The sequence below is a fragment of the Mesocricetus auratus genome, unplaced genomic scaffold (genome assembly GCF_017639785.1).
Source record: "Mesocricetus auratus isolate SY011 unplaced genomic scaffold, BCM_Maur_2.0 Super-Scaffold_4256, whole genome shotgun sequence".
NCBI classification, from domain to species: Eukaryota; Metazoa; Chordata; class Mammalia; order Rodentia; family Cricetidae; genus Mesocricetus; species Mesocricetus auratus.
In genome coordinates, this window is record NW_024429182.1 from 59,690,518 (window position 1) to 59,717,288 (window position 26,771).

At 49.7% G+C, this 26,771-nt stretch overlaps 1 protein-coding gene across 1 annotated transcript in view; it reads right to left on the reverse strand.

Moving 5' to 3' along the window:
• Adgra1 (adhesion G protein-coupled receptor A1) overlaps positions 1 to 26,771 on the reverse strand; it is a 44,254-nt gene that overhangs the window by 12,167 nt on the left and 5,316 nt on the right. Inside the window, exons 3-5 of the mRNA XM_013114220.3 lie at positions 19,757 to 19,884; positions 18,576 to 18,699; positions 14,559 to 14,704 (exon numbers count right to left, since the gene is read on the reverse strand). Coding sequence (XP_012969674.1) covers positions 14,559 to 14,704; positions 18,576 to 18,699; positions 19,757 to 19,884 — 398 coding nt within the window. The remainder of the gene's footprint in view (positions 1 to 14,558; positions 14,705 to 18,575; positions 18,700 to 19,756; positions 19,885 to 26,771) is intronic.

Genomic DNA, 26,771 nt, shown 5'->3' on the forward strand with positions numbered 1-26,771 from the left:
GACAGGGTTTTTTTATGTGTAGTCCTGGCTGTCTTGGAACTAGCTCTGTAGGCCAGGCTGGCCTCAAACTCACAGAAATCCGCCTGCCTCTGCCTCCTGAGTGTTGGCATTAAATGTGTGCACCACCTCCCAGTCAGAGCCATTGTCTTATTGCTGACTGATGAAGCAGTGCAATGTCATGTGTAGGCGGGCGGGCCTGGGCTGCGTAAGAAAGGTAGCTGAGCAAGCCAGAGTGAGCAAGCAGGTAAGCAGCACTCCTCCTCTGCGGTCTCTGCGTCATTTCCTGCCCCTAGGCTCTTGCCTTGGCTTCTCTTGATGATGGGTTGTAACCTGTAAGCCAAATAAACACTTTTCTCCTCCACACTGTTTTTGGTCAGGGTTTGTTTGTTTTTGTTTTTTTTTTGAGACAGGGTTTCTCTGTGTAGCCCTGGCTGCCCTGAACTTGCTCTGTAAACCAGGCTGGGCTTGAACTCAGAGATCTGTCTGCCTCTGCCTCCCGAGTGCTGGGATTAAAGGCGTGCGCCAGCACAACCCAGCTCTGGTCAGTGTTTTATCACAGCAACAAAAGGCAAAGTAGAAGGCCACTAGACAGCAGGAGCCCCACTCTCTCAGGACTCATTTGAGGTGGCTATAGCCAGTGCTGGTAGCATGGGAGAGAGCTATACGAGGGTAGGTGGGAATCTGGTCCAGAGTGGGGTTCACTGGCCTCCCAATGAGTCCTGGTGGGCTGCAGCAGGTGGGCCGTGGTTTGGCCCTATCCCATCTCCTGAACCCATCAGAATCCCTGTGGCTTTGGAGTTTAGGGAACCCATTAGAGTCTGCATGCCTTGTGGTCCCTGCAGCCAGAAGGTACATCTAGGAAGACTCCTTTCCTTTGGCCACTAGTCCAGGCTAGACTCCTTTCCTTTGGCCACTAGTCCAGGCTAGACTCCTTTCCTTTGGCCACTAGTCCAGGCTAGACTCCTTTCCTTTGGCCACTAGCCCAGGCTAGACTCCTTTCCTTTAGCCACAAGTCCAGGTTAGATTCCTTTCCTTTGGCCACTAGTCCAGGCTAGACTCAGCTCTACAGACCCATTCCGCACTGGGGGTCCCAGCTGGCTCTGACTCTGACTTTTGGTCCCCTCTTATGGGGTTCTCCCAGCTCCCTGATGAACACATCAGACCTTGATTAAGCTCTATCATCTTGGAAGAGTTGTCACTAGACAGGCAACATTAACCCCACTTAGTGATTGCCAGGCTTCCTGGCTAGAAACACTTAAAGCTGCAGGTGTTCTAGTTTTGTGTGGCTCTCAGGGGCACACATGGGACCAGTGGGACACCTGAGCTTCCTCCTCTCTATATGCCTATGTCCCCGGCCTGCACGGCCTGCGCGGGGCTGGCTCAGCCCCATCTCTAGAGATAGACCAGGCAATGTCTTCTCACAAAGACCCTGCTCTTCTTGGGAAGAAGTGGGTGGGGTGGGGGGGTCACTTGATTAGAAAGTATTAGGGTTTTTCTTAGGAAACAGGAACCCCAACCTGTAAGGTAGTGTTTTCAGCTGAATGACAAGGACCTCGGAGGCTACTGAGCAGAATGCCCCAGAAGCCTGCAGCCCCTCAAGGCTCAGTCCCTTTCAAGATCTTCTATCAGCATTTGACAAGCTGTTCCCCAGCTGCTTCACCTCATCCCCGCCAAGCCTCCATCTCTACAGTCTCCCCATATCCCCTGGGGAATCCGTTCTGCCACATCACTGTTTCGTATACAGGTAGAGACTGACCTTACTAACTCCATATAGCCAGACGGTGCCTCCATGCAGGGGCTGCCAATGGGTGGGTGTCGAGTCTGTTGTCACAGGACCCTCACATTTCTTGGTTAAATTAGTCATCAGTGGAGACTTGCTACTGGGACTCGGCAGGGTGTGTGACTATGAGGGCTTTCTCTGCGGCTAAACGTGGGCCTGCACCAAGCTGGGACATTAGAGCTAGGGAGGCAGCCTAATATGTATGATGCTGTCACAGAATAAGTCTGGCCATCAGCTGAATGAAGGGTCAAAGAAAGGCCAAAAACTGGCCAGTTGTTCTGGCTTGATGTGGAGGGAAATCTACAAAGACGTCCAGATTGTAATCATGGAAAGCCAAAAGGGAAGATATCCAGACCATGTGGGACTTGTAGCATGCTGGAGGCATCATACTGTGAAGTGGCTCATATTAGTGGGCACATTGTCCATAGCAGCAGTGGGAGAGCTCATGAGTGAGCTGTGCTTGCAGATCCACTCAAAACAGGTTTCTGTCCAGAGCTTGCTCCCGGGCACTGGAGGTCAGTCGGCGCCTGGCTGTCTTGAGCCAGCGGACCTGACATCACACACAGGGACTCCGCTCCTTCTGTGGCTGGTGGGGTACAGAAAGCCCTGGCTCTGAACATGAAAGCCTGAGAGCACATTTAGTGTGGAAAGGCAGTCACACCCCGTGATGTCTACAGGTTACAGCCACAAGGTGCCACTCGATGCTGCAGACTCCCGCAGCAACTCGACAGGAATGATAGGTTTTCTCTATTTAGAGCAAACCTATGGTTTTCTTTGCAGACACAGGCCTCTGAGGAGCCAGAGAGTAGTGCCCCGGAGTCCCAATTACTACTTGGAGATTGGAGGCTCTGCTGTGGTTCTCACTAGGGTCACTCAGCACTGTCCGATACTGCCTCTGCAGTGCCTGTAAACCTTATCCTGCTTCCTCCAGCGTCACCTGGAAGTCATCTGCCCAGAGGGAGACATTATTCCCAGTCAGTGGCTGGGAAGGTCGGTCCTCCCCTGCAGAGTTGCAGCTCCAAACCCTTACACACCACAGCCACAACTTTGGTCTTTAATTCTTTCCTGGCTTGCCTGCACTATGCCAGCAGAGGGCTGAGAGACCGCTGCAGATGCCTTTTGTCCAGGCCATGATTTTTCTTGCTGTGTTTGCATTCATCACCAGTGTGGATGCTGGACTACTCTAGAGTCCCCTCTCTTACTCGATGCCAGCTGTCTGGGTCATGGACCTTTGCACCAGTGCCTGTCTTGTCCTCTTCCTGGGTACCCAGCTGTCCTGGCCGCCAGAAGAGCAGTGGTCACAGTCTCTTCACTGGGGTCTGATGCCTGGCTTACTATGAGGAAGCTCCAGATGTATTCTCCTCTGGAACTCTTGTATCATGCCACCCTAGGATCACTGTTCGATAAGTGCAGTTTCCCTCTGCAGGGAGGCTTCTGTCTTCTGAGTGTTTCAGCCCTGGCCAACTGGGCCCCTGATGACTGGACTTCTTTCAAATCATCAGCCTACCTGACACAGGGCAGGTACAGCTTGGATTATCTATCTTGGGGGGTCAGACCCTCTCCTTTTCTGGTGACAGAATGGAAGGAGGGAACTGAGTCTCAATGAAGCCCTAATCAGATCCCAGTATGTCAAAGGGAGAGGGGGAGAGAACCTCAGAAGGCTAACCTCTAGAAGCAGCAGTTCAGGGTGCTACAGGTACAGCCTCGTGGGAAGGGAGGAAGGACCAGGACACCTGAGAGTGTAGGAGGCAGAGGGGTTGGACCAACCACAGCACCATACAAACCTGTCTTGCACAGTGAGACCGAATGGCGAGTCACGTTGCGAGCAGTTAGTGTAATGCACCTTTAAGAACAGTGTACAGGCTGAGTATTGGTGGCACACATGTTTAATCCCAGCACTCAGGAGGCAGAGGCAGGTGGATCTCTGTGAGTCTGAGGACATCCTGGTCTACAAAGTGAATTCCAGGACAGCCAGGACTGTTTCGCAGAAAAACCCTGTCTCTAAAACCCAAACCCAAAACTAAAACCAAAACCAAAATCAACAAAACAAAACGTAAAAAAAAACCCCAAAAAACAAAAACAAACAACAAATGAATGAACAAAAAAGCAGTGTCCAAGAGAAAACCATGCTAACAATAAACAGGGAAACAATCCCAGGGTCCTCAGCTCCGATTCAGGCACACCAGTGTATGTAAACTTGGGTGGCAAACCACGGACAGTGGGGCACTCTAAAACCAGGCCAGTGGGACTTGGGGCTAGACAGGCCCAGGAGCTCCTCCTGGCTGCAGGCTGCGCACCCCTGCACATGAGTGCTCCCTCATATGCTTGGGAGAAAAAGAAAAAGGAGGCTTTGTTGGGTAACCGAGTCTGTCCTCCCACGCTGTAATCCCATCTTTTGTGGGCCTGTTCAGTGGTACTTTTGTCAGCTCGACACAAGCTGGAGTCATTTTGCAAGGAGGAACCTCAGCTGAGAGAGTGCTCCTATTAGACTGGCCTGAGGATAAGCCTGTGGCGCATTTTCTTGATTGATGATTGATCAGGCAGGGAAGCTCGCTACGGGCAGTGCCATCCCTGGTTTGTGGTCCAGGGTGCTATAAGAAAGCAAGCTGGGCAAGTCATGAGGAACAAGCCAGTAAGCAGCACTCCCCCAGGGCCTCTGCATTGGTTCCTGCCTCCAGGTTCCATGTACTGAGTTCCTGCCCTGACTTCCCCAATGACGGGCTACAAACTGTAAGCTGAAACCCTTTCCTCACCAAGTTGCTTTTGGTAAAGGTGCTTCGTGTCAGCAATAGAAACCTTAAGACAGTCAGTGTCCCTGCCTTTCTAGTCACCTTGCTGCCAACTGGAAATGGTGTACCTGTCGGAATAAATTTACTACTGGAATCCTGAGAAACTATGGAAAAGGGCTCAGACTCAATCACAATCTTACCACACTCTGTTCAACATGAGCATACCATTTACATGGATGGCATTTGTACAGCACACGGCACACACTTGGCATGTATACATCATACAAACACAGGCTCACATGTATGTATATATGTAACATAGGTATAGATATATCTGCTTATGTGTGCACATACAACCTCAGCACATACATATTGAAACTTTTGTACATTCATTGAGTCATAAATATACTAGGACATCAGCTAACATATGAGCTAGAGGGTGTGAGCAAGAGAGAGGCCCACACCTGGGACAAGGTTCAGTGCTGGGACTGTGGCTATGGGGGGGGTGAAGGCAGTCTTTGAGAGGTCTTACTGTTTGATGAACAGCTAATCCCAAGGCTTTGGGGAGTTTAGGAAGGAGAGGACCACCCAGCCTGATGTTTCCGTTCCTGCCCAAGAAGGAGAGCAAAGTCCCCAGAAAACATGAGTGATGTGTTGGGATCATGGGTGTGCTGGGGTTGGTTGTCAAGGAAAACAGCCAGGATATGGAATTGATGCTGCTCAGGGGAGTAGGGGCACTTCAGAGATCTCTTGTACAGGACAGAGGCAGTGAGAACTCAGAAGTCATAGGTGATGGCTGCTTTCCATTGTCAGCTTCGCAGGATCTGGAATCATTTAGTAAGGAAATGTCAGGGAAGGACTGTCTGGGTCAGGTAGGTCTGTGGGTGTGCCCATGAGAGATTTTCCTTTCATGTTAGAAAGTTCATTTTGTTTTTATTTTATGCGTACGGTGTTTTACCTGCGTGTGTGTCTGCACGCCACATACATGCAGTGCCCTCAGAGGCCAGGAGAGGGAGACAGATTCCTTGGGACTGGAATTACAGGTGGTTGTTAGCCAAAGTGTGGGTGCTGGGAACTGAACCCAGCCAGTGTCCTTAAGAGATGAACCACCTCTCTGGCCCTTTCAAGGAATTTTCTTAATTGGGTTAAATGAAGTGGAAGACCCATGCTGAATGTGGGTAGAGCCATTTCATGGTTCAGGCTTTGAGCAGAAAGAAAAGGAAAGAGGAAACTGAGCATAAGCATCCCTTGCTCTCTGCTTTCTAACTATGGATGCCTTGTGACCAGCTGCCTCTAGCTTTCGCTGCTGTGTTTTCCCACAGTGATGAAGGAAATGGTGAGTTAAAACAACCCCCTTCTTACCTAAATGGCTTTTGTTAGGGTGTTTTATCACAGCAACAGAAAAGAAATGAAGACATTTTGGCTCTGTCCTCTGGGGCCTTTATGCCCCCAAGACACAGGATCCATGGAGAGACGTTGGGAGGGATTTCTACACTGCAAGAACTCAGACAGGGAATTTGAGCTAAGGTATTGATGGGCTCATACCCACTTGTATAAGGAGGCTGGCTCAAGGTTCCTGTGTACCCTGAGATGCCTCTGATACACCGATGATGGAGGGACAGACTTTAGGTAAGTAGAAGACAGGAGGAGACAAAGACATGGAGATCAAATGTAGAGTGAGACCAGATGCCACCTGCAAATGGCACTGTGATGCCTTACTGTTCAGAAAGGCAATTGTGTAATGAGACCTACCAAAATGTTAAAACACCATTCCCTGGGACTTGCTAGAATTTGGTTACCATAGGTTGGGCTATGGGATCATTTTTGCACGACGAGAGGTTATATTGTTGGGTCAAATCTGCTCTAGGATGTATTTCCCATGTGTGGACTCAAGGTCTGCTCCTGGATATGGGTACCTGCCATGGCTTCATCTGTCCACCAAGGTTCTGGAATCCCCTGTGTCTCCACAGGGATGCAGAACAGGCTCTTGTGGAGGTGGTTAAGTGTCCTTGGAAGCACTAGGGATCTTTTTCTGGTCTTCCTGTCCATTTGCAGGCAATGAGAGCAGGTCAATACCATGTTGTTTGGACTCCTGAGTGAGGAGACACAATGTGGCCAGAGGTGCGAATGTTGGGCCCAGGACCCTGAAAGCCTGGCTATGGCTGTGCACAGGCTTCCATGCCGCTCTAACCTCAGTTTCCTCATCTGGGAACCTGGGCCAGGGCATTAACTCTAAGGCCTTTGTGGCCTGGCACCCAAGGACGTGAGGCAGGGTGGCTGAGGAATGCTTTACTTGGTGCTCAGGGCCCCCCAGCAGGCTCTAGAGGCTGCTACCTTCGCAAGAGTGTCTAGGCTCCCTGTCTCTGAATCTTGGCATCCTGTCAGCTCCCCAGTGTACTCCACAGCCTTTAGAGAGAAGAAGGAGGGTTGTCCGTGCTTGTCTCCTGCCTGCATCTGTCTGTCTGTCTGCGTGACACCACAGCTCATTGCAACACAGTTCCCTTGAAGACTGGCCTCGAGTGTGAGGTCCAAGAAGGTGGCTTGGCACTGTTGTCATTTCCAGGGTCCCAAGTTCTGTGTGCAGATCAGGCCTGGCTGGTTCTTAAACATGAGAACATCACAGACCCATGGTAGCTTTCAGAATTTGCTATTGCTGCCCAAGAAGGGGTTCCTGGATGAGGGTCCCAGGGAACCATTCTGTTATCATGTCAGTCCTTGGGGCTTCAGCAGATCTGTCCTCATTGTGTGGGAGGAAACAAATGGTCATTTCCCAAAGCTGGCTCTTGAAGCTGACTGCAATCTTCTTGTGGCTACTGAGTTTTCTTCCAAACAGAAAGACCACTGTTGGTCCTACCGCAATGGGTGCTACTGAGGGAGATGTCACCAGAAGAAGCAGAACATACCAGACAGGTAGGATGTAATCCCATGTAGCTGACTGGGAACTAGCCCCTGAGCATCTACAAACCACCTCAAGAAATTCTATGAGCCTCAGGCTGATGGAGGGTGGGAAAAATGTGGCAAGATGTATCCATAGAGACATCTCGGAATGAGGGAAGACCATCAGGGTTGGGTGAGAGGTACCTGAGGTGGGCAGCAGGCCTGGTCTCAGCCACAGTATCAGGTGTAACCCGACAGAGTTGCTGTGTGTCAGGACAATGATCGCTGTTCTGTCCTATGACTGCTGGAGGACATATGCCCAGTGCAGGAGATGTTAGCCTCCTGATAATTCAGACGGCTAGTTAACAAGGATGTTAACAGGGAAGTGGGTTGACTAAGGTTACAGGGGACATAGCAAGTCTTGTGTAGCTCTGATGTGAAATATTAAGTCTGTCAACTTTCCAGAAGTGGGGTCCTACTGTGCCCCTACTTTGTGTAGGAAGGCACATTCCAGGGGACAGTATCCACACATGCTTGTTTGCACATTTCTCACCCAATCTCTCAACTTCATTCTTCTCACTGTATTTTTAGAGAAAGATGATTGCAGCAGCTTTCCAGGGAAGCGAAGGCCCTGTATCGTCATGTAGATGAACATGGGGAGGGCTGCCAGTCTCCACTGGAGGACATACGCCCTGTTCAGGAGACCTTAGCCTCCTGATGTTCTATGAGGGTGGTTCTGGCAGCTGGCTCCTACTGTGGTCTACTTAGGGCCATCTTGTGACCAGCCTGAGTTTGCAGAGCCAGTCTCTTCCAAGGCTGCTTATAGAGTAACATTGTGTGTTTCAGGCAGCAGTGTACCTCCTAAGGGTCAGGGGCCTCAAGGCTATGTTCAGACACTATGCCCAGAAAAGGACTTTGAGTGGAGCATTGAGCCTGCTTTCCTAGATGGAGACACAACATATTTCACTGTAGGAGGAAGGAGTCAGTCATGGGCCTCAGGAAAATCTAGGAGAGTATTGGTAGCTATTTTCTCTGAATTGAAACTTTTCCTACTGGAGGTTGGAGGAAGGGTCCTAAGACTCAGGAAGAAAACAAAATTTGCAAGGTTCAGGAAGTTCCTGCAACTTATAATATTCACAGGCTATATAAACAGTAACAATTAAATTACCAGGGAGACTCGAAATGGGCTAAGGTAACTTCTGGTTTTTCAGGGAGCTCTAGAGATACTGGCTCTCTCCCTATCTCCTCTCCTCTCTTTCTGAGACCTCACTTATTCTTGGGTGGGCTTTGAGTCACTCATGCTCCTATAAGTAACTTCTCACCTGTGGTTCCCCAGGTGACCCCAATAAGTTTGAACATAGTCATAAGTCCTGATCCCATGTAGATATAGTGTGTGTGTGTGTATGTGTGTGTGTGTGTGTGTGTGTGTGTGTACTCTGGAGGGGAGAATTTAGTTGGACATTTGGATTTAGAGGGGGTAGGTCATAGTGGCATGGGAGCAGGAGGGGGGCGGTTCTGGGCCTATGTGAATACTGAGGAGGAGGGTCTGGGTCAATATAGACAAATGGGGAGATCTTGGCCTCATGTAAACTTTGTGGGTAAGTTTCTGTTTTCATGTAAACATCAATGGGGGAATAGTCTTGGACACCTTTGGAGGATGTGGACATAGGGAGATGGATTTCTGGTCCCCTATGGACATTGTGGGGAGTCTTGGTTCTACAAGGGCAGAATTCCAAGTAGATTGTGGGAAGGCCTGTGCTTGAAATCACATTTGAGCTCTGTGGTGGCTTCTTAGAGGAGGCTTCATTAAGTATTGACCTCTCTGTGTTCATGTGTGTGGGAGTTACACTGTTGTGAGCCAGTCAGTGTGCTTAGCAGTGTATCTGGCCATAATGCTGTGAGCTAGAGCCCAGGATATCCTGTGTGAGCTGTGGATATAATGTTTGGCTATGCTGGGTTTCCCCACATCAGCAGAGGCCCAGTGTAGGTGGTTGGGGGTACTGGCCCACCCTGGTACCCTCTCAACAAGGCAACTCAGCTTTTCCTCAGGCTTCCCACTGCCCCCCTAACCCCCTTCTCCCAGTACAACTTCTTTTCAGCATGAGACCCATTCTGCCAGTGTGCTAGGCCTGTTCAAGGGCCTCTTCCTTCAATGGCAAAGCCAGATTGTCCTTGTCAGAGACCCCCAGTTCCCTAGCTGAGGTCCTAGGACTCTCTTCCCCAAGACTCTGTGCTCCTGGGCTTCCCTAATGTTTCTCTTGATTGCTAGTAGTTTCTTAACCTACAGAGGCTTGAGATAGGACCAAGGTAGGGATGTGATCCCCCCTAAATCTACAGTTGTGTTTGGGCCAAAGAGCCCTGTCAAGGCTCTGGGCCTACTGCATGATGCCTGGATGACTTCTGACCAGTGTCTTCAACACCTGGTACTCTCTGGAAGCTGTAGTTCCCACTAAGCACCCAACAACACAGCGCCACTGGCCACTCTCCTTTTCCCACTCCAACAGAGCAGGAAGTGTCTACTCTGGGCACAGCCGGACTTACCTGGGAGGGAAGATGTGTGTCACCTACTCTCAGCCCAGTTTTTCCGCTTCCCTGATTGTGGAGCCACTGGGCACATAAAATTTTCTAAACATGATAAAGGAATGAGACTTGGTTGTAGCAAAGATCTCCTCACAGAGTCTTAGCAGCTAAAACCTCACCACCCCCTGTGGCCGAGCCAGGAATTTCTGCATTCCAATCATCACAAAAAGAAAAATCTCTACAAGTTTCCAGACAGTTTCCTCCATTTTCTAATACCTAACGATCTGTGAAAATAAAGCTGCACCCTCTTAAGTAACCAAAGACCAAGGAAGAGGAGAACCAGAAACTATTTTGAGATGAATGAAAAAACCACACACTGTGTCTTGGGGACCCGGCGACACCACACACAGGAAAGCGTACAGTCATAAAACAGCAATTTTAATGAAAGATTAACCCCCCAATTTTATGTGATTAGGAACTAAGAAGACAGGCAAAACAAATCTGTTCACACAGAAGAAAGGACAGAGCAGAGACAGGAAGGAAATAGAGGTAGTGGATGCAGCAAAGACTGATTCTGTAGAGTGCGCAACGAACTTGGCAAATGTGAGCTACGCTGAGGGAGGGAGAAGGCCAGTACTGTCTTGGCATCGTGGCCAGAGCAGTTAACCAGACGGGAGAAAAAGAACAACCCGGGCAGGCATGGGAGGAGTAACTTTGTTGCTAGGCCCTAATGACATAATCATTGCATGCACACAGCTTCTAGGAATTAACCAAAAACACCTTTGAAACTGCTAAGAGAGCTCATCAAAGCCACAGGAAACAAGACCCACACACAAAACCAGTTGTATTTCTATAGGCAAGCATGGGGTGATTAGAAATGAAAATTAAAAAAGTCTCAACTTATAATGACTCCTTAAATTTTTTAAATTTTTTTTTTGAGACAAGATCTTGCTCTGCCATCCCCACTGGCTTGGAATACACTATATATCTCAAGTTGGTCTTGAACTTTTGATATCCCCTGTTTTAACCTCTTGAGTTCTAGTAGTACAGGCATGAGATACCACACCCAGCTATAGTGATAATTAAAAGGGAAAATATACTTAAGAAAAAATGTAAGCAAGGAGGTCCAAGACATCTGTGTTGGGAACTACAGGGGGTTCTGGGGGAAGTGTGAGATCTCCATGCACAGAAAGAGGCTGTATCTACAGAATTGAAACGTCAGCCTTGGAAAATGACAGGACTTCCTCACAAGGTCCTCACTGCAGGCTGAACCGCAAAGATCTGACAGACTGCCCAAGGCCAGCGCTCTTCATCTCTGGCTCAGGATTATGAGCATGTGTGAGTGCCTGACCTGTCCCTTCATGGGATTTTGGCCTTTGATAACTTGCCTCTGGGACATAAGCTGCCTGAATGGCCACTTGCCTGGTCCCAGCCAGGATCCTGTTGGCAGCAGGGCTGGTCATGCCTTCTTCAAGACACCCCGCTATTGAGGAAGAGACCTGGGTAGCTGCTTTTCCATATATCCAGGAGCCATTCTCTGAAGGCATGGCTGGCCATGGGCTTCTCAGTGAGTTCCTTAGTCTCTCTCTCTCTGTGTGTGTGTGTGTGGTCACATGCACATCGAGAGAGTAAGGGGAGATGAGACCAGGTGAATCACTATCTAAAGTCACAGAATGCCCCGCTGAGAGTCTAATCTTTTTTGTTGTCATGGAAACTACCAATCTCGATCATGGTTGAGGAACAAATACTTGGTTTCAACCTTGGCAATGAGGCCCGCTTAGCTGCTCTGCTCTCCTGTGGGCCTCTGTGGATCCTTCTCTCTCCTTGAAACAGCACTGACACACATGTGGAGGCTCTAGGGAGTAAGGACCCTCCGCCTTGTGCCAATGACACCGTTTGCATCATGCTCAGTGCTCACACAGAGGGTCTCAGGCTGACACAGTACTCATTGCCTAAGTCCTATGAATCTTCTGTGGCTGGATTTTTTTCTACCAGGTTTCCCTGCGGTGGGTGTGTCTCCATTAAGCTGAGCAGGGAGTGTATTTAGAATACTGAGATTGCAGCGCTACCTCAAGGATGGGAAGGCTGTTGATAATGTGGAAAGTTCTAACAGTGTGTCCTGGGCTCTCCCAGAAGCCTATGCAGGCAGCTCTCTTAGTACCTCTTCTTGGAACCTGCAGGCTAGGCTGGCCACATGGCCTTTGCACATGGGAAACAGAACCCACTAGCTGTACCCATGGAATTTGACTGTTCTGCCTGTCGTAGCCCAGGGTCCAGTAAGAAGGGGTACAGAGAGCAGATGAGCAGGACATACATCTGGTGGACACTTTGGGGGTTCTTCTTTCCTGGGACTGTGCAGTTCTTGGGACTCTGGAACTAATTTCAGTGAATGGTGATATGGGTTTGAGGACCAGGGATGGATGCAAATCCAGGGAGATGCCCATTGTGGTATGCCGGGAAGAGACACCTGAGTGAGATATTGGATCAAGGAAGGCATGCTAGAGGTGTCTGTTCCAGAGATGGAGGGTGCATCAGTCAGCGTTCTCTGGACTAACAGAACCAATAGGATGTATGCCTATAGGTTTATATTTAAAATTATTATATTTTACAAAAATATAAAAAGATTTGTTAGGTTGGCTCCCATGATAGGGACTGGGTAGTCCAACAATGGCTGTCTGCTAGAGAGGCAGAGGATCCCCCTAGCTGCTTAGTTCAAGAGGCTGGAAGCCTTAGAACAGGAGGGACCAGTGATGCCTCCATCTGAGGCTGAAAACCTGGAAGTTCCCTAGAGAGTCGCTGGTGTGATTACATTCAAAGGCTGAAGAAGATGGAGTCTGTTGTCCATGGTGCATGGCAGTCAAAACAGATGTACTCTCTCAGCAAGTGTGAGGCTTGTACCTGCTGGGTGGTATCCCCCTTATCTCACTGCACTCCATTTGGGCTCCAGTCTAATTGGATACTGCTGCCCACATTCAAGGTGGGCCTTTCCTTTCCAGTACTGCATCACACATCAGTCGTCTCTGGAAATGTCCTCACAGACATACCAGATGGAGTTTTCTGGTCCCGGGCATCTCTCAAGTCAGTAAAGTCAACAGTGAAGGTCAAGTATCGGAGGGCCCATCACAGAGCCTGAGACGAGAGGCTACCTCCTTCCTTCTCTTTAGCCCCTGGTCTCTCTGAGAAGGGCCAGGTGCAGCAATTCCCTTACCAGACCCAGGCTGGGTCGGAAGTCAGCAGAGGGAAGCAGGACTTTAGTGGAGAACCAAGCAGACACCCCTCATAATCCCTGAACTTGCACCTTGACATTAACCCACTGAGAGTGTGAACCTACGGAGGGCATGTTTATGTGTGTATATGTGGACAGCATGTATCTACAGAGGCTACGTACCTGTGTTCCCATGCGTATACAGAAGGTATGCACCTACATATGTATATACTGGGTGCCCACTTCCAGGGAGGTATGTATACCAAGTCCATAGCTAGTAGTCATGGGAGAAGGGGCTGGGGAAGACAGGAAGGGTCAGACATGCCAGTGACCAAGGGCTGCTGGGGTCTTAGCACCATGGACTACTCTAGCACATCAGGTCCTGGTAGGTCAAGAAGGGTACTTGTGGAACCTCAGTGGCCTACAGGACAGGGGAGGTCTGCTTCACGTAGGGTGGCACTTGAACCTCCTAGGCAGGCTGCTCTGAGTCTGGCTTTTGTTGACTTTAGTGTTGGGGTTTGGTGTTGAGCAAGTGACAAAGCCACGGGGCTCTTATTGCCAACTTCTGTCTATTATGGTTAGAGGCATGCTCCTGTCTAAAGCAGCTTTCAATGGCTCTGCAGCACGGCTCTTTTCTAAGGGAAGTGAGAGGACTCTGGCCGTTTCCTAGATGGGCTAGTCCTACGGCTTCTCTGTCTCTGACCCTGGGAAAAGGGAAGCAACCGCCCTGCTGTCTTTGTCCTTGAGGGTTGTTTGCATGGCCCCAGCATACATGGTTCCAAGTCTGCTGAGAATTCTCCCGGAGGAGAGAACATAGTGGACAGAGCTTGAGCAGGGCCTCTTAATCCACAGGGTCCCAACTGGCCAGTGCACAGTGATTATGAAGTCAGTACTAGAATGTGCAAAGGTTTCTACTAGTTAAAAGCAGGTGCCTTAGTGTCACTGAGACCAGAAAGTAAACCATAGCCACAGATGCCCAGGCCCCATGTGTGGTTACCAGGGGCATGGAGGACCTTCTGCCAGTAACCGGGCAGCTCAGTGTACCATGTAGTATAGGGACACAAGTCCTCAGACCAGCCAGACTCCAGCCAGAGATACCATGGGCAGTGTCCTGCCCTTCAAGTTGTTCCTGGCCTACCTGTCTCTATCCCTATATTAGCCTCACCCTCTTGTTAGATCCATCTTACCTCAGGACCTTGCTCTGCTATCTCATGCTACTCTTGGTCCCCATACTCAGCACAGCCCCCCATTTCTGCCCACAGACTCTTCCCCCCACTTACTGCGCCACCTTCTAGTTCTGTCCAGCCCTCAGGTCACTTATGCAGGCCAGATCATCTCCAGCCTGGCGTCTGGCGAGGAAGGCTTACAGGACACAGGACAGGCATGTCCGTGGTCATGAGTTTCTTGGGCTCAGGTGATGGAGGGGCCCATGAATATTCTTGGATACCTGAGCAAGGGCTGCTTGGGGTACGGTGGCTGGTCTGCACCTGGGCATGGCAGGGCCTTCTTGGTCACCTGTTTGTAGATGTTCCTGGCAGTCACTCCGATCCACAGCATGGTAGAGAGCGTAGAATAATGCAGTGCAATGCCCACCTGGAGGGGAGAATGTCAGCCAGCCACCTCCTCCTGTCACCTGCCCCAGCACAGCACAGCAGACTCCTTGTGTGCAGCCCAGACTTTTTCTGCTGTGAGTGTACTGAACCCTGGCAGCTACTCTGCAACTCTTTGGGAACGGTAACAAAAATGAGACCAACAGGAAGACAGGTAGGTGATGTGTCAGGGGCAGCCACGGCTTTTAAACTGTTCAGCTGTTTGCTGTGTGTGCGAACCGGTGGGGAGCTTTTGGTTTCCCATCCTGGTCCCCCCTGCAAGATGCCTATGCCTTCCTTATTGTGGGTCCTGGTATGCACACCTACCTGTGAACTCTGGCCCCGCTCTGGGGCCCCTAGGTGGAAGGCAGGCACAGTTACACAGCAGGACTCCCAACACACATTCGTTGTGGCATTGAATTGAAGGGAAGGCACTTCAGGGCTGAGGCTCTGAGAACCCGCCCTTGCACGTCAGAGTGACTCATTGCTATGGAAACAGCCGCTGGAGCCGGTCCCATCTAGCACTTTTACGCTAGCTAATTACGCATTCTGCACTGCTTCATCTCCATCTGATTCCATAAAATAAGGCTACCTTTGAGGTAATAACCTGACATTTTGAAATGACAAGTAAAATATTGCTATAATCGGAAAGGACATAAATGTTTAAGGAATGCCGAGATTTCCTGAATAAAGCTAACATTGCACCATTATAATGATTTATCAAATCCAGAGTTCAGTTTTTACTTATGAGCAAATGTTAAAATAATTGATGAGGATTTGGGGCTGGGGGGTGGTAGAAAGATTGAAGAGCTGTTTATGGTTTAAGATGGCTTCTTGGGTAAGCACAGCATGTCCTGTGACTTCAGTTTTCCATTGGTCTTGCTGCTGCTCAGGTGAGGTGGGCATATGGACATTCCAGGTACACTGAGGTCATCCCTCCTGGACGAGAGTAGGACTGTCCTGGACCTAGGTGGCAAGAGCTGTCTGCTATCTAAGAGTTCAGGCCAAGGGTGCCCAGAAGAGGGGCAGGCAGCCATGGCTTGCAGGAAGGTTTTTTGTGAGGCTGTCATTGTCATATACAAACAGAAATGTCAGACTCACCCTCAGAAGGGCTCCTGACTTTTGGCCCTGAGACATTAGTCCAGGGCCTTGAGGTGGGTGGATGCTGGGCTAGGAGGAGAGAGGGAGTGGAGGCCTGGCTGCTTCCTTCCTTAAGCTGAGCCTCATCCCGGCTGTATGGTCAAGGAGTGGGCGAAGGTGTACAAAGGCCAGGCTCTGTCTCTTAAACACCAGCTTGAGGCAGAACACACAGGGAGGTCAAGGGAGATGCCGCTTGGCTTTCAGACAGCATTGCTATTGAAAGGAAGAAGCAAGCAGGACGCCCTCCCTTGCTTCCGGACCCGGGGCCAGCACTGGCGCACATTCATTATGCGGGACTAACAGCAGCCGTCTGCTTTGTTTATGATGTCACTTAGTACTTTAATGAGACTCACGGTCATCTTTCTGTTGCCATGACAACTGTCTGTTCTTGCCAGCCATCCAGAGCTCTGGACCACTTCTCCTTGTTGTTTGGTAGTGGTGCTGAGCTTGGATGGGGAGGGGCTGGGACTCCTGTACTCAGTCACCTGGTTGCTGGTCCAAGTGGGGACACATCTAGCTCTCAGTGATCTAGCTTTTAGCCTGCTCCTCTCAGGTACCTTCCTGGCCTGGCCTCTGGCTCAGCAGCAATAGACAACTCCACTTCTGCTTATAGGCATGGGGAATTAAATGTCCTGGTGTGGAGGAGATTGTCCCCCAGAGTGCTTTGTGGGAACTGGGGTTCTCCCCTTAGCCCTTGTTTACCTGAATTCTCTCCCCTTCCTTACTGCCCTGCAGCAGTTCTGTGTCTCCAAAAGCTCACCTACCTGTGCCCCCCCCCCGTCCTTAGTCTGCTGTTCACAACTTCCCCCAACATAGCCTGGCTGATGTGTTTCCACTGGTCCCTAACGCTGCCTGGAAGCAAGGTGTGTTGCCAACTGAGGGATGGATAGAGGCTGGTCACACCAGGAACAGCCACAGAATACCACACAGGTCGGCTTTCTGCAGTGCATACTACACTAGCACGTCGTCCACCGTCTGGAGTCCCAGCGTTGTTACTAAGGACTTCTCACCTGAGCGTGACCCTTAAAGATCTTAGCTCAGAGGATATTTCCAGGCCCACTTGTCCCCACCTACCAAACCTCTCTTCCAGGTCCTGCACCAGTAGAATTCTGGAATGCCACAGATGCCTGCCTCCCTGGGGCTTCATGGGGGCAGTGCTGGACTTCATGGAGGCACTAAAATGATTGCAATGGACTATGTGGCCAGCAGGCCCCAGCTGTGCAGCACTTGATGGCAGAATAAAGACATAAAGATAACGACCCACTCAATTGCCTTTTTGATGGCTTCTGGACAGGCTTTTATAACAGGAGTGAGTAGGATTTCCTAGCCCTTGTTGTGGCTGTTTCCAGCCTAATAGAGGCAGCGATGGAGGAAGCTGTCTTCTCTCCCTTCCGTTCAGGCATGTGGTACTGCCTCTTTGGCTTGTCTGGTCCAGGCCTGGCTTCCCAGGGTTGAGTGTGTCTCATAGTCCACATATTTGGTACCCAGGGGAGGAGAACATGGGTTGTGTCTTTCAGGTGTGAGTGTCATGCTCACAGAACACTTTTAGTCTCAAAAGGCGTGTAGTGCAACAAAGTAGCAGTGGCTGAGTCAGCTGAAGCCTGCCTGAGCTAGGTGGGCCTGCGTGGGACCAGGTAGGTAGGGGTGTGTGTCCTCTTAGTGAGACTGTTCTGGGAGCAGCCTTTAACCCACTGCTCTGCAGGGACAGCATCACCTTCAGCTAGCTACCCATGTAGGATTAGAGGTCACAGGAAAGGCAGAGGAACCAGTTAGTGTGGCTATTGTCATTAATGTGGGTTATGTGGTCTTCAGGTATTGGCTGGAGGTCATTTCTGCAGCAGCCCATAGCTATTGGCTGAATTTGCAACAGTTAGGACTACCTGAGGACCCATGGTTCAGGGAAGATGTTACCAATGCAATGACAGAAACCACCAAGGTCTTTGATAAGTTGCTCTGGGTCCCTGGGTCCCTGCCTGACCTCACGCATGGAGCCTAGGTGTAGAGCAGGTCTGGAGACAAGACAAACACAGACTCCTTGCAGGAGGTGCAGATGGCTCTCTTCCTTGACCCAGAGCCACAACCCAACAGGACAGTCCTGGGCTTGACTTTGAAAGGAGGCTCTTTAGGGTCACCTTAGCCAGGGGCCACAGGCCACTTCTGTTTTCTAATTTAAGCCAGGCAAACCGGGCCACATCGATGTGCCTTGTGATTTGAGCTGTTCTTTTCCATACTGGGTGTTCAAAGCTCCTTTCTCCCTAAGAGAGAGCAGAGATGCCTGGGGATGCTCTGGCTTATGTGGGGATAGAGCCTTTGCTGCCACTGGTATCTATGGCTGGCAGATCTGCTGGCAACGTGAGGTTAGCACCTGGAAGGTCTCACTCAGCCCACCCTGGGTCCTGCCTCACTGGTCTTCAGGAAAGGCATCATATCCCCATTCTTGTGAAGATCACCATTTGCTGGACAGTATACCTCTATGGCCCACTAGCCCTTAGACAAGTTGCTGTAGTGAGAGATAGAATTGTTTCGTATGTCCAAATGTTGAGCAAAACGACCTGCTTCAGATGGAGTGGGATTATACTACAGACCCACTATAGAGCCTCACTCTTCCCGTCAGGAGCAACAGCCGAACACGCACTAAGATATTATTTGATCATCAAATTAGCATTCATTTCCAAGTGGATAAGAAAGCTGGCATGCACACTTTTGTTTTTCAGCACAGGGAAGGCAGCACTCACCGCTTGGCATAGGATGGGGTGCTTGGTGCGATTGATGCCACCAGCAAACACGGTGAAGGTCAGAGCCGCGTGGAAGCAGAAGTTGAGGAGCGCGTGCCGGCCTTTCCGGCTGATCCGGATGGCACTGTGGGAAACAGAGATTTCACATTAAAGACCATTGGTTCAGAGAAGAACCTGGAAATACCACATTGTGTCCACAGTGGGAACAGTAGGCCTTCAGCAGGGCTGGGAGCAACCCATTCAGAGGACCAGACCATGGGGAAGGCAGACAACTGGACCTTGTCCAACTCAGCAGGTTCTCACTGGTGCAATGCTTGGAAGAGTTTCTGTAGCGTTCCTGCCCCTCTGCACGTTTGATAGACTGACTTGTCTAGGATCTCAGAGGAGGAAGTCATGCTCCTGATGCCCAGGGCAGCTTCTTCTCTGAGCAGATGTCTGAGGGCTGGACTATGTGCCTCAAAGTATGATTGCCTTTGGCTGTGATAATGTCCATGGTCACCAGCATGTCTAAAGCTCTACCTAGCTAGTTAGGGCAAGGCCAGAAGAAATCAATCAGCTTATGACTTGGACTCCATCATGGCTGTGTACACATCTACAGCTCCTGTGGTCTGAGAATGCTTCTCAAGATCCCCACTGGAACTTACGGCCAGCATGGTGGCATTAGAATGTGGTTGTTGGGGCAGGGTTCTCACAAATAGATTTAGTGCTCTTATCAAAGAGAGACCCGAGAGAGAGAGAGAGAGAGAGAGAGAGAGAGAGAGAGAGAGAGACAGAGAGACAGAGAGACAGAGAGACAGAGAGACAGAGAGACAGAGAGAGACAGAGAGAGAGACAGAGAGAGACAGAGAGAGAGACAGAGAGAGAGACAGAGAGAGAAATAGAGAGAGAGATATTGTGAACCAAGACATGGGTTCTCATTAGACACCAAACCAGCTCAATACCCTCACTCTTGGATTCCAATTTCTAGAACTATGAAATACACAATTTTTATTTTATGCATTGTTATCAACCAGTCACTCTGTGGCAACTTATTAGAGCTGCCAAAATAGACTAAGAACAGTTTTGGGGCTATCCAAACCTCTCCCTATAACAGGGGCCTTGTCATACCAAGCCTCCACTTGTGACTGGCTATGAAGCAGGCCTCGGCATTACTCCAGGTAGGGTGAGGTGGGCTCCCTTACCTCTGATGCAGGATGTAGGTGATGACAGAGGCAAGGAGGCACAGGAGCATGACCGCAGTGCAGGCATACACCACGGGGTGCAGGAACTCCCCTGGGTACTGGGGCAGGGAGAGGACAGTCTTCAAATCCTGGAAAGGAAGCAAAGACTCGTGTGACCGATATGGGCAGGATTCTTCATGTGATTTGTCAGGTGTCTCAGGAGGCGGGGTCAGGCCGGCAGCTGAGAAGGACTCTGGGAAGCTCGGGGCTACTTACGCAGAGTGTAGGGCCTAGTATACCAGGAGCCCACCTGGGATTGGTGTCCTCCTGGGGCTGCTCAGCTGAGAGCATCTTCCTATGACTCAGAGCAGCTCCCGGGGGTACCACACCTGCCTCTAGCATTCTTTCTATCCATGTCGCTGGCGGAGGGCAGGCAGGCACCAGCCTCCATTGCATGCATGTCTGCTGCCTCCAGAGGAGCTCTAGAACATTCAGCCTCCCCAGCCCACTTCTGCACCCCACACTCATTGACGTTATGTTTTCACATGCCTCCCTGGGGAGTCCCGCACACATCTCTGCAGCTAAGACAGTGGCGGTGGCCTGATCAGATGGGAAAAGAGAAGTTGTGAACAATGGGTGTGGCCTCAGGGCCTTTTACCTCCACCCACTTTACTGTGTATCAAAACTGAAGTAAAGGGTTCAAGGCCACAGTTCAGATGAAAGCATGACTTTCCTGTGGTAGGGAAACACAGAGGAATGGATGTCTGGGATGGAAATGCTTGGAAATCCTTGTGGCCCAGGGTGAGTGTCCTTGCCACTATGCTTGTGTCAAGAGGGTCAAGTCCCTACTTTGACCTTGAAGAGACACCTGGTCACTGGGCCGCCAGGACGAGTGCTCACAATGTGCTCATACCCTTCTCACTTCAGGGCCACAGCTGGAGCAGGGCAGAAGTGTGAGGGGTTAGCTGTGGACTTGGGCATCACACGAACAACTCTCTAGGAGATCTGGGGCTCAACAGGTGGAAAGTCGTGTAGCCTGTGTCCCTCCAAGATTATGATTTCCTAATGAGATATTGGTGTTGTGGAATGTTTGCTTAAACCAGGCAAAGATGTGTTATACTTGTTCATGTTGCATTTGTTAACTATGTAAAGAAGTGTTGCATTTGTGTTAATTAAATAAAATTAACCTGGGCTCAAAGAGGTGGGGTTAGCCACTGGTTGACAGGGAAGAGCTGTGTGTGTGTGTGTGTGTGTGTGTGTGTGTGTGTGTGTTTGCTTTGTTTTGTTTTGGTTGGGGCAGTGTGGAAGGGAGTGAGTGGTTTCTAGGACACCAGCAAAGAGAGAAGGTTAGCTAGTTGCTATTCTAACTCTCTGAGCCCACGGGTTTTCACCCTAGTCTTTGAATCTCCATTATCTGGGGGAACAGAATTCCCCCAGGCCACAGCCTTAATGTACAGCCCCTGTTATGAAGGTAAAACAACACACTGGAAAGCTAACCCTAGTGCAGGCACAGTGTAGTGCTCTTCATTTCCTACCCTCCTGACTAGGAGACTTCCCACACTGGGCCCCAGGCCCTGGGAAGGGAACTCAGCAGGGAGGATAGCTATAGGTCTAAGGTCCTGGGAAGGGAGGCCGGATATCTACAGGATGGAAAGGATGCCCCATAGGGCCATGCATCTCTGCCCTAGGAAGTGCTGGCCAGGCAACAACGGCCAACTACAGTAGGAGCCTGTGCCTGAGTGAGGACAAGGCACCTGTATTGGAGTGGGAGTTTCTGAACAGGGTGAATACCACTAGTCCAAGGAGTATGCCTTCAACTGGCCCTTTCGTCCTCAACACCCAACATCTAGTCTGATGGCTCAGCTCAGTTACATGGCATATGTACAACATTTGCCAGTGGGTATTTTTAGGAACATGGCTAGAGACTACCTCACTCTCCAAGCACAAGAGCCTCCCTTAAGATTGCCTGAGTGCCCCCGACTTCAAGCCTCAGATGCTTTCCATAGTGTATTGAGCAGAGGGCCCCAGACCCAGTGTAGAACTTCCTCCTCCAGGACACCTGGTCTCCTTGGCAGCTCACGTGTCCTCCCTTGCTGTCTGTCTGCAGGTATTTGTATTTGCTATGGGCTGATAGAGGAAACTCTGGGGCCCCTGCGAGCACCAAAGCCATTATTCTGTTTGTCTCCACTCAATTGCTTCCTGCCAGAGAGAAGCCAACACTTGAGTCATAGAATGTACACTTGCCGGTGAGGTCAGGGTACCCACACACCTGATTAGCTTGTGCTGCTCAGAGGTGATGTGCCCCCTGGGGCTCCAAAAACTCTGGGCTGAACTGGGATTAAGTGGTACTTCCAGGGTCTTGTGCATATGGGTCTTTTCATGGAGGGTCTTTTTGACCCAATTTGGTTATTGTTATTAGCAAGGAGAGAGAGAGAGAGAGAGAGAGAGAGAGAGAGAGAGAGAGAGAGAGAGAGAGAGAGAGAGAGAGAGAGAGAGAGAGAGAGAGAGAGAAAGCAAACTTCCCAGTACAGTCCTTTCCTTGCATCTAGGTCTCTTCCCTGGAACTAAAACTCCACAATGATCCTGAAGGCTTACAAGGCTTCCACGGCCCTTCTCAGGGTAATTGGTAATTGGCACTGTGTATATGGGGTTTGGGGGGTGTCACAGGGACTTGCCTTTCTGACGGTATCAGACTTTTGTGATGGGAAGGATCTGGGGACTGCCACGGAGGGCAGGGGACTCAGTTCTGACCACAGCAGTGCTTACAACGTAACAAGTTCTGAGTTGGGAGCAGAAGATCCCCATTCTCATCCACAGGCCCCACAGGAACACCTGCATTTGGATACTCCTATGTATGGCTTGAATTCACATAACAAAGCCTCATGGGAGGCCAAACAAAATATCAGAACTGTCTCCATGTAGCAGATAGAATGTTCAGAGAGCCAACTTGCTGTGCAGTGATGTTTTCTGAAGGATACTGTCAGGACAGGGTCACACAGCTTTGGGCTGAGGGGCTCAGTCTCAGCTGGATAGTCCTAGGAGTGGCCTCTAACCCTTTAGTGGCTCTGTAAGCTTGGGAGATCAGGCCTGCGTGGGTGGAGTCACCTATGTGAAGACAGACTTCAGAGACTAGGGGCAGAATGACCCACGGGATGACCAAGTTTTGGTAAGAAGTGAGGTTTCATTTGGGCTTCCTGCTTGTTTGTATCAGAATGATCAGCAGTGCCTTTCTGCATTTTTAGAGGTGACATTTAAAATTCAAAGTAGGCAATGCAAAATGGAGATGCATTTCATATTTTAAAGTTCACACATGGGCAAGTTCCTCTCAAGGAGTCTACTGTGCAAATGTTCCTTGGGCAAGATTCCAGTGATCTGACATGGGGTCAGGCAGAAGCTGCCTGGCTTGAGGACAAAGAGTCCCTCTGCAGCTGCGGAGCCAGAACAGTCTTTGGAGCAGGGATAGCAAGCAGAGCTTGGCTCCCAGGTTACACACAAGAGCTCTCAAATGACCAAAGCCTGCTGTCCAGCCAGCTGTGTCACTTGCTCCCCCAAACTACAACTAGCATGCTGATAACCACACGCTCCTGGCTGCCGGCTACCCAGTTAGCACTCACGTTCCACAGGAACTACACATCAATGAGGTCTGGTGTAGAGGTCATGTTGACACTCCGGAGGATGCTGAGCTCATTATAATCTCATTACAGTGATACAGATCCACCCACCCTGCTGTCACAGATCTGAATATAACCAAGTCAGGGGAGAAAAGAGGCAGCACCCCGATTCCTGGAAGTCTCCTCCCTTCTCTGATGACAGCATGAAGGCTGTACTGTTAGAATGCAGGCCTAGTAACAACCCTCACTCCAGAGCAGCCTGAGGGCCTTCAGAGTTGAGCTCCCCTTTTCTGTTCGTTGACCACGAGGTAACACTTCCTGCCTGCTTCCCAGAACTGTTGGGTAATGTATCAGCACTAAGTAAGAAAAGAACTGGGAGATGCAGTAACAGGGGAATCTCAGAGGCAGGGTGAATTTCAGTGACAGATAAAGGCTGCCCTCAGCCCTCTAGGTCTAGGTGACATACTGCTCGCATTGCCTGTAGGATGGACTGGTTGTTCTAGAAGCCACTGTGGCACGTCTTTGCTCACTGGGAAATTCCAGAGTCCCTTTCCCTTCAGATGGCTGCTCAGTCAGCAGTCTCACACCCACTGTGGTGGTAGTTTGAATAAGAATGGCCCTTACAGGGTCATGAATGTTTAGTCACCAATGGGTGGCCTATTTGAAAAGATTAGAAGGATTAGAAGGTGTGGCCTTATTGGAGGAAGTATGTCACTAGGGCTGGGTTTTGAGGTTTCAAAGTCCATGCCAAACCCAGTGTCAGCCATGATGATAATGGACTAAACCTCTGAAACTGTAAGCCAGCCTTCAGTTAAATGTTTTCTTTTATAAGTGTTGCCTTGGTCATGGTATCTTTTTTTTTAAAGACTTATTTATTTATTGTGTATACAGTATTCTGCCTGTGTGTATGCCTGAAGGCCATAAGGGGGCATCAGATCTCATTACAGATGGTTGTGAGCCACCATGTTGTTACTGGGAATTGAACTCAGGACCTCTGGAGGAGCAGCCTAACCTCTGAGCTATCTCTCCAGCCCCATGGTATCTCTTCACAGCAACAGAACAGCTATTAAGACACCTGCCCTAACATATAGCAACAGGTATCCTGTTATAAGTCATGGCTTCCTTTCACATTTTTATCTTATTTTAGTTGATGTAACCTTTGGGTTTGTTCTGCCAATGGCATGGGCCAGAAAGTTACACAGGACAAGAAGAAAGGAGGGAAGAGGGAAGATAATTCAATTAAGCAATATGTCAGCTCTTGGTGGCAGACAGGTGGAAAAGGAATCTCTTGAACCTGGGGATGCCAGGTCTGAAGGCATACTGCATTCTGACCTGGGGTCTTTGAACAGAGGGAGTAAGTGGATCTCTCTGGTTCCTCTTCTGGTTTGTTCCCTCACACCCTCCTCCCTCTCTTCCTTCCTTCCTTCCTTCCTTCCTTCCTTCCTTCCTTCCTTCCTTCCTTCTTTCCTTCCTTCCTTTAAATTTTTTGTGGGTCTGTATGTCAGTGTGTGTGCATGTGTCTGTCTGAATGTGAGTGTGGTGTATGTATACATGCATGCACAGAAGCATGTGGCTCTGCATGCATGCAGAAGTCAGAGGAGGTGGTCAAGTGTCCTGTTTTATCACTTTCTGCTTTATTCCTTTGAGACAGTCTCTGGCTGAACTTGGAGCTAGTCTCACAGCCAGTCAGCTCTGACAATCCTCCTGTCTTTGTCCTACACAGCAGTGGGGTTCCAGGAGCATGTGTCCATAGCTGGCTTTTTACTTGGGTGGTGGGTTTTGTGTTTTGCACAGCAAGTTGTTTTACCCACTGACTCATCTCCTCAGCCTTGGTTCTTCTTTCTACTTCGTTTTCCTGGGTAGTCTTGCTGATCTCCATCTGTGGTTTTGTTTTATTTTGTTTTGTGACAGGGTCTCACTCTGTAGCTGCCACTGCCTCTCAAGTGCCGGAGTCACTGCACTCACTCGGCTTGGTTACTTTGTTTAGTCTTCTTGGTTCTCGTTTCTTTCCTGTTTCTGTGCCAACCCAGATTGGTTTTGCTAGAGCCTGATGCATGTCCTTGCCTGTCTTTTCAGTGATATTTAATCCATCAGCCTTCCATGGGAAAAGCAGACGGTAAGACATTCATTTGCTCAAAATACCAATTACGCGAATAAAGTTTGTGGTGATTTTCTTTTTTAGGGGGATACCTGGGATGGTGGAATCATGAAGAAAGACATTTTGAAGAGTATCATGGAGATTTCCTTCTAGCCTGCTGGCTTCTTTCTTAGTGTGGATAGTTTAAGGGGAATGTTGAGCGGATGGCAACAGCCCTACCTGACAGAAAGGTATCTCTGAGCTGTTCTTAGCATTTAGACCTCGGAATGAAGGAAAAAATGAAGAGGGAAACAAAGAAACAAAAAGCAAAAGCAAGTAACAAAACACCATCAAACCCTGTGAGCAAAAGTTCCGAGCTGCTCATAAACACAGCCATCCTTCTCTGGCCTGTAAGGAGAGGCAGGACCAGGCCATTTGCTGCCTCCCAGCCTGGCTAACTTGAAATGAACCCATCACATTTGGGTTTATATACTTTTCATAGCTGAGAGCTACAGACGTGCCCTCACCCATGGTCCCAGAGCTGACCTCACACAGGTAGAGCTTCCCTGTGAATCTGAACGTGCCCTTGTCAGCCTTTGTGGCCCGGGACTGGGGGGAGGAAGGCAGGGCCTTGGGCTTGTTTGTGTTTCATAGAGCTGAAGAGCCAGGGTTTGAGGTCTTGCCCTTTATACACATTTCCAGTGCCTTTGGCATTTTAAATCATGTCATGTCTTATGTGTTTATTGATTTCATTGATCATTATCATTGTGTGTGTGTGTGTGTAGGTGGGCTATGCCCATGCATGGAGCCTGTGTGGAGGTCAGAGGATGACTTTGCAGAATTGGTTCTCTCCTTTTACTTTAATGTGGGTTTTGGGGATTCAACTTGGGTTTTTAGGCTGCTGTTGGTCTTTAGTCCTCTCTGTTGACTTTTTTGAATTTGTAAGTAGCAGACACAAAGGGTGTTTTAAATATATCATGTATTGGGACCCTTGACTCCAAGTAGGGACCTTGTGTTCCTGTCAAATGTGGCTAAGGACCATCCGATGGCAGTGAGGTAAGCTCTGGGCTACAGCAGAGTTAGGACCAATTGAGTTCTCTGGGAAAGCTCCAATCTCTGTGGTTGCCACTGCTATCAATAGCACTTTTAACAATGCAATGCCACAACATTGTCATAACCAACAGACTGGAGTCACAGCATTGTCACAACCAGCAGACAGTAGTCACAGAATGGTCATAACCAGCAGACAGGAGCCACAGAATGGTCACAACCAGCAGACAGGAGCCACAGAATGGTCACAACCAGCAGACAGGAGCCACAGAATGGTCACAACCAGCAGACAGGAGCC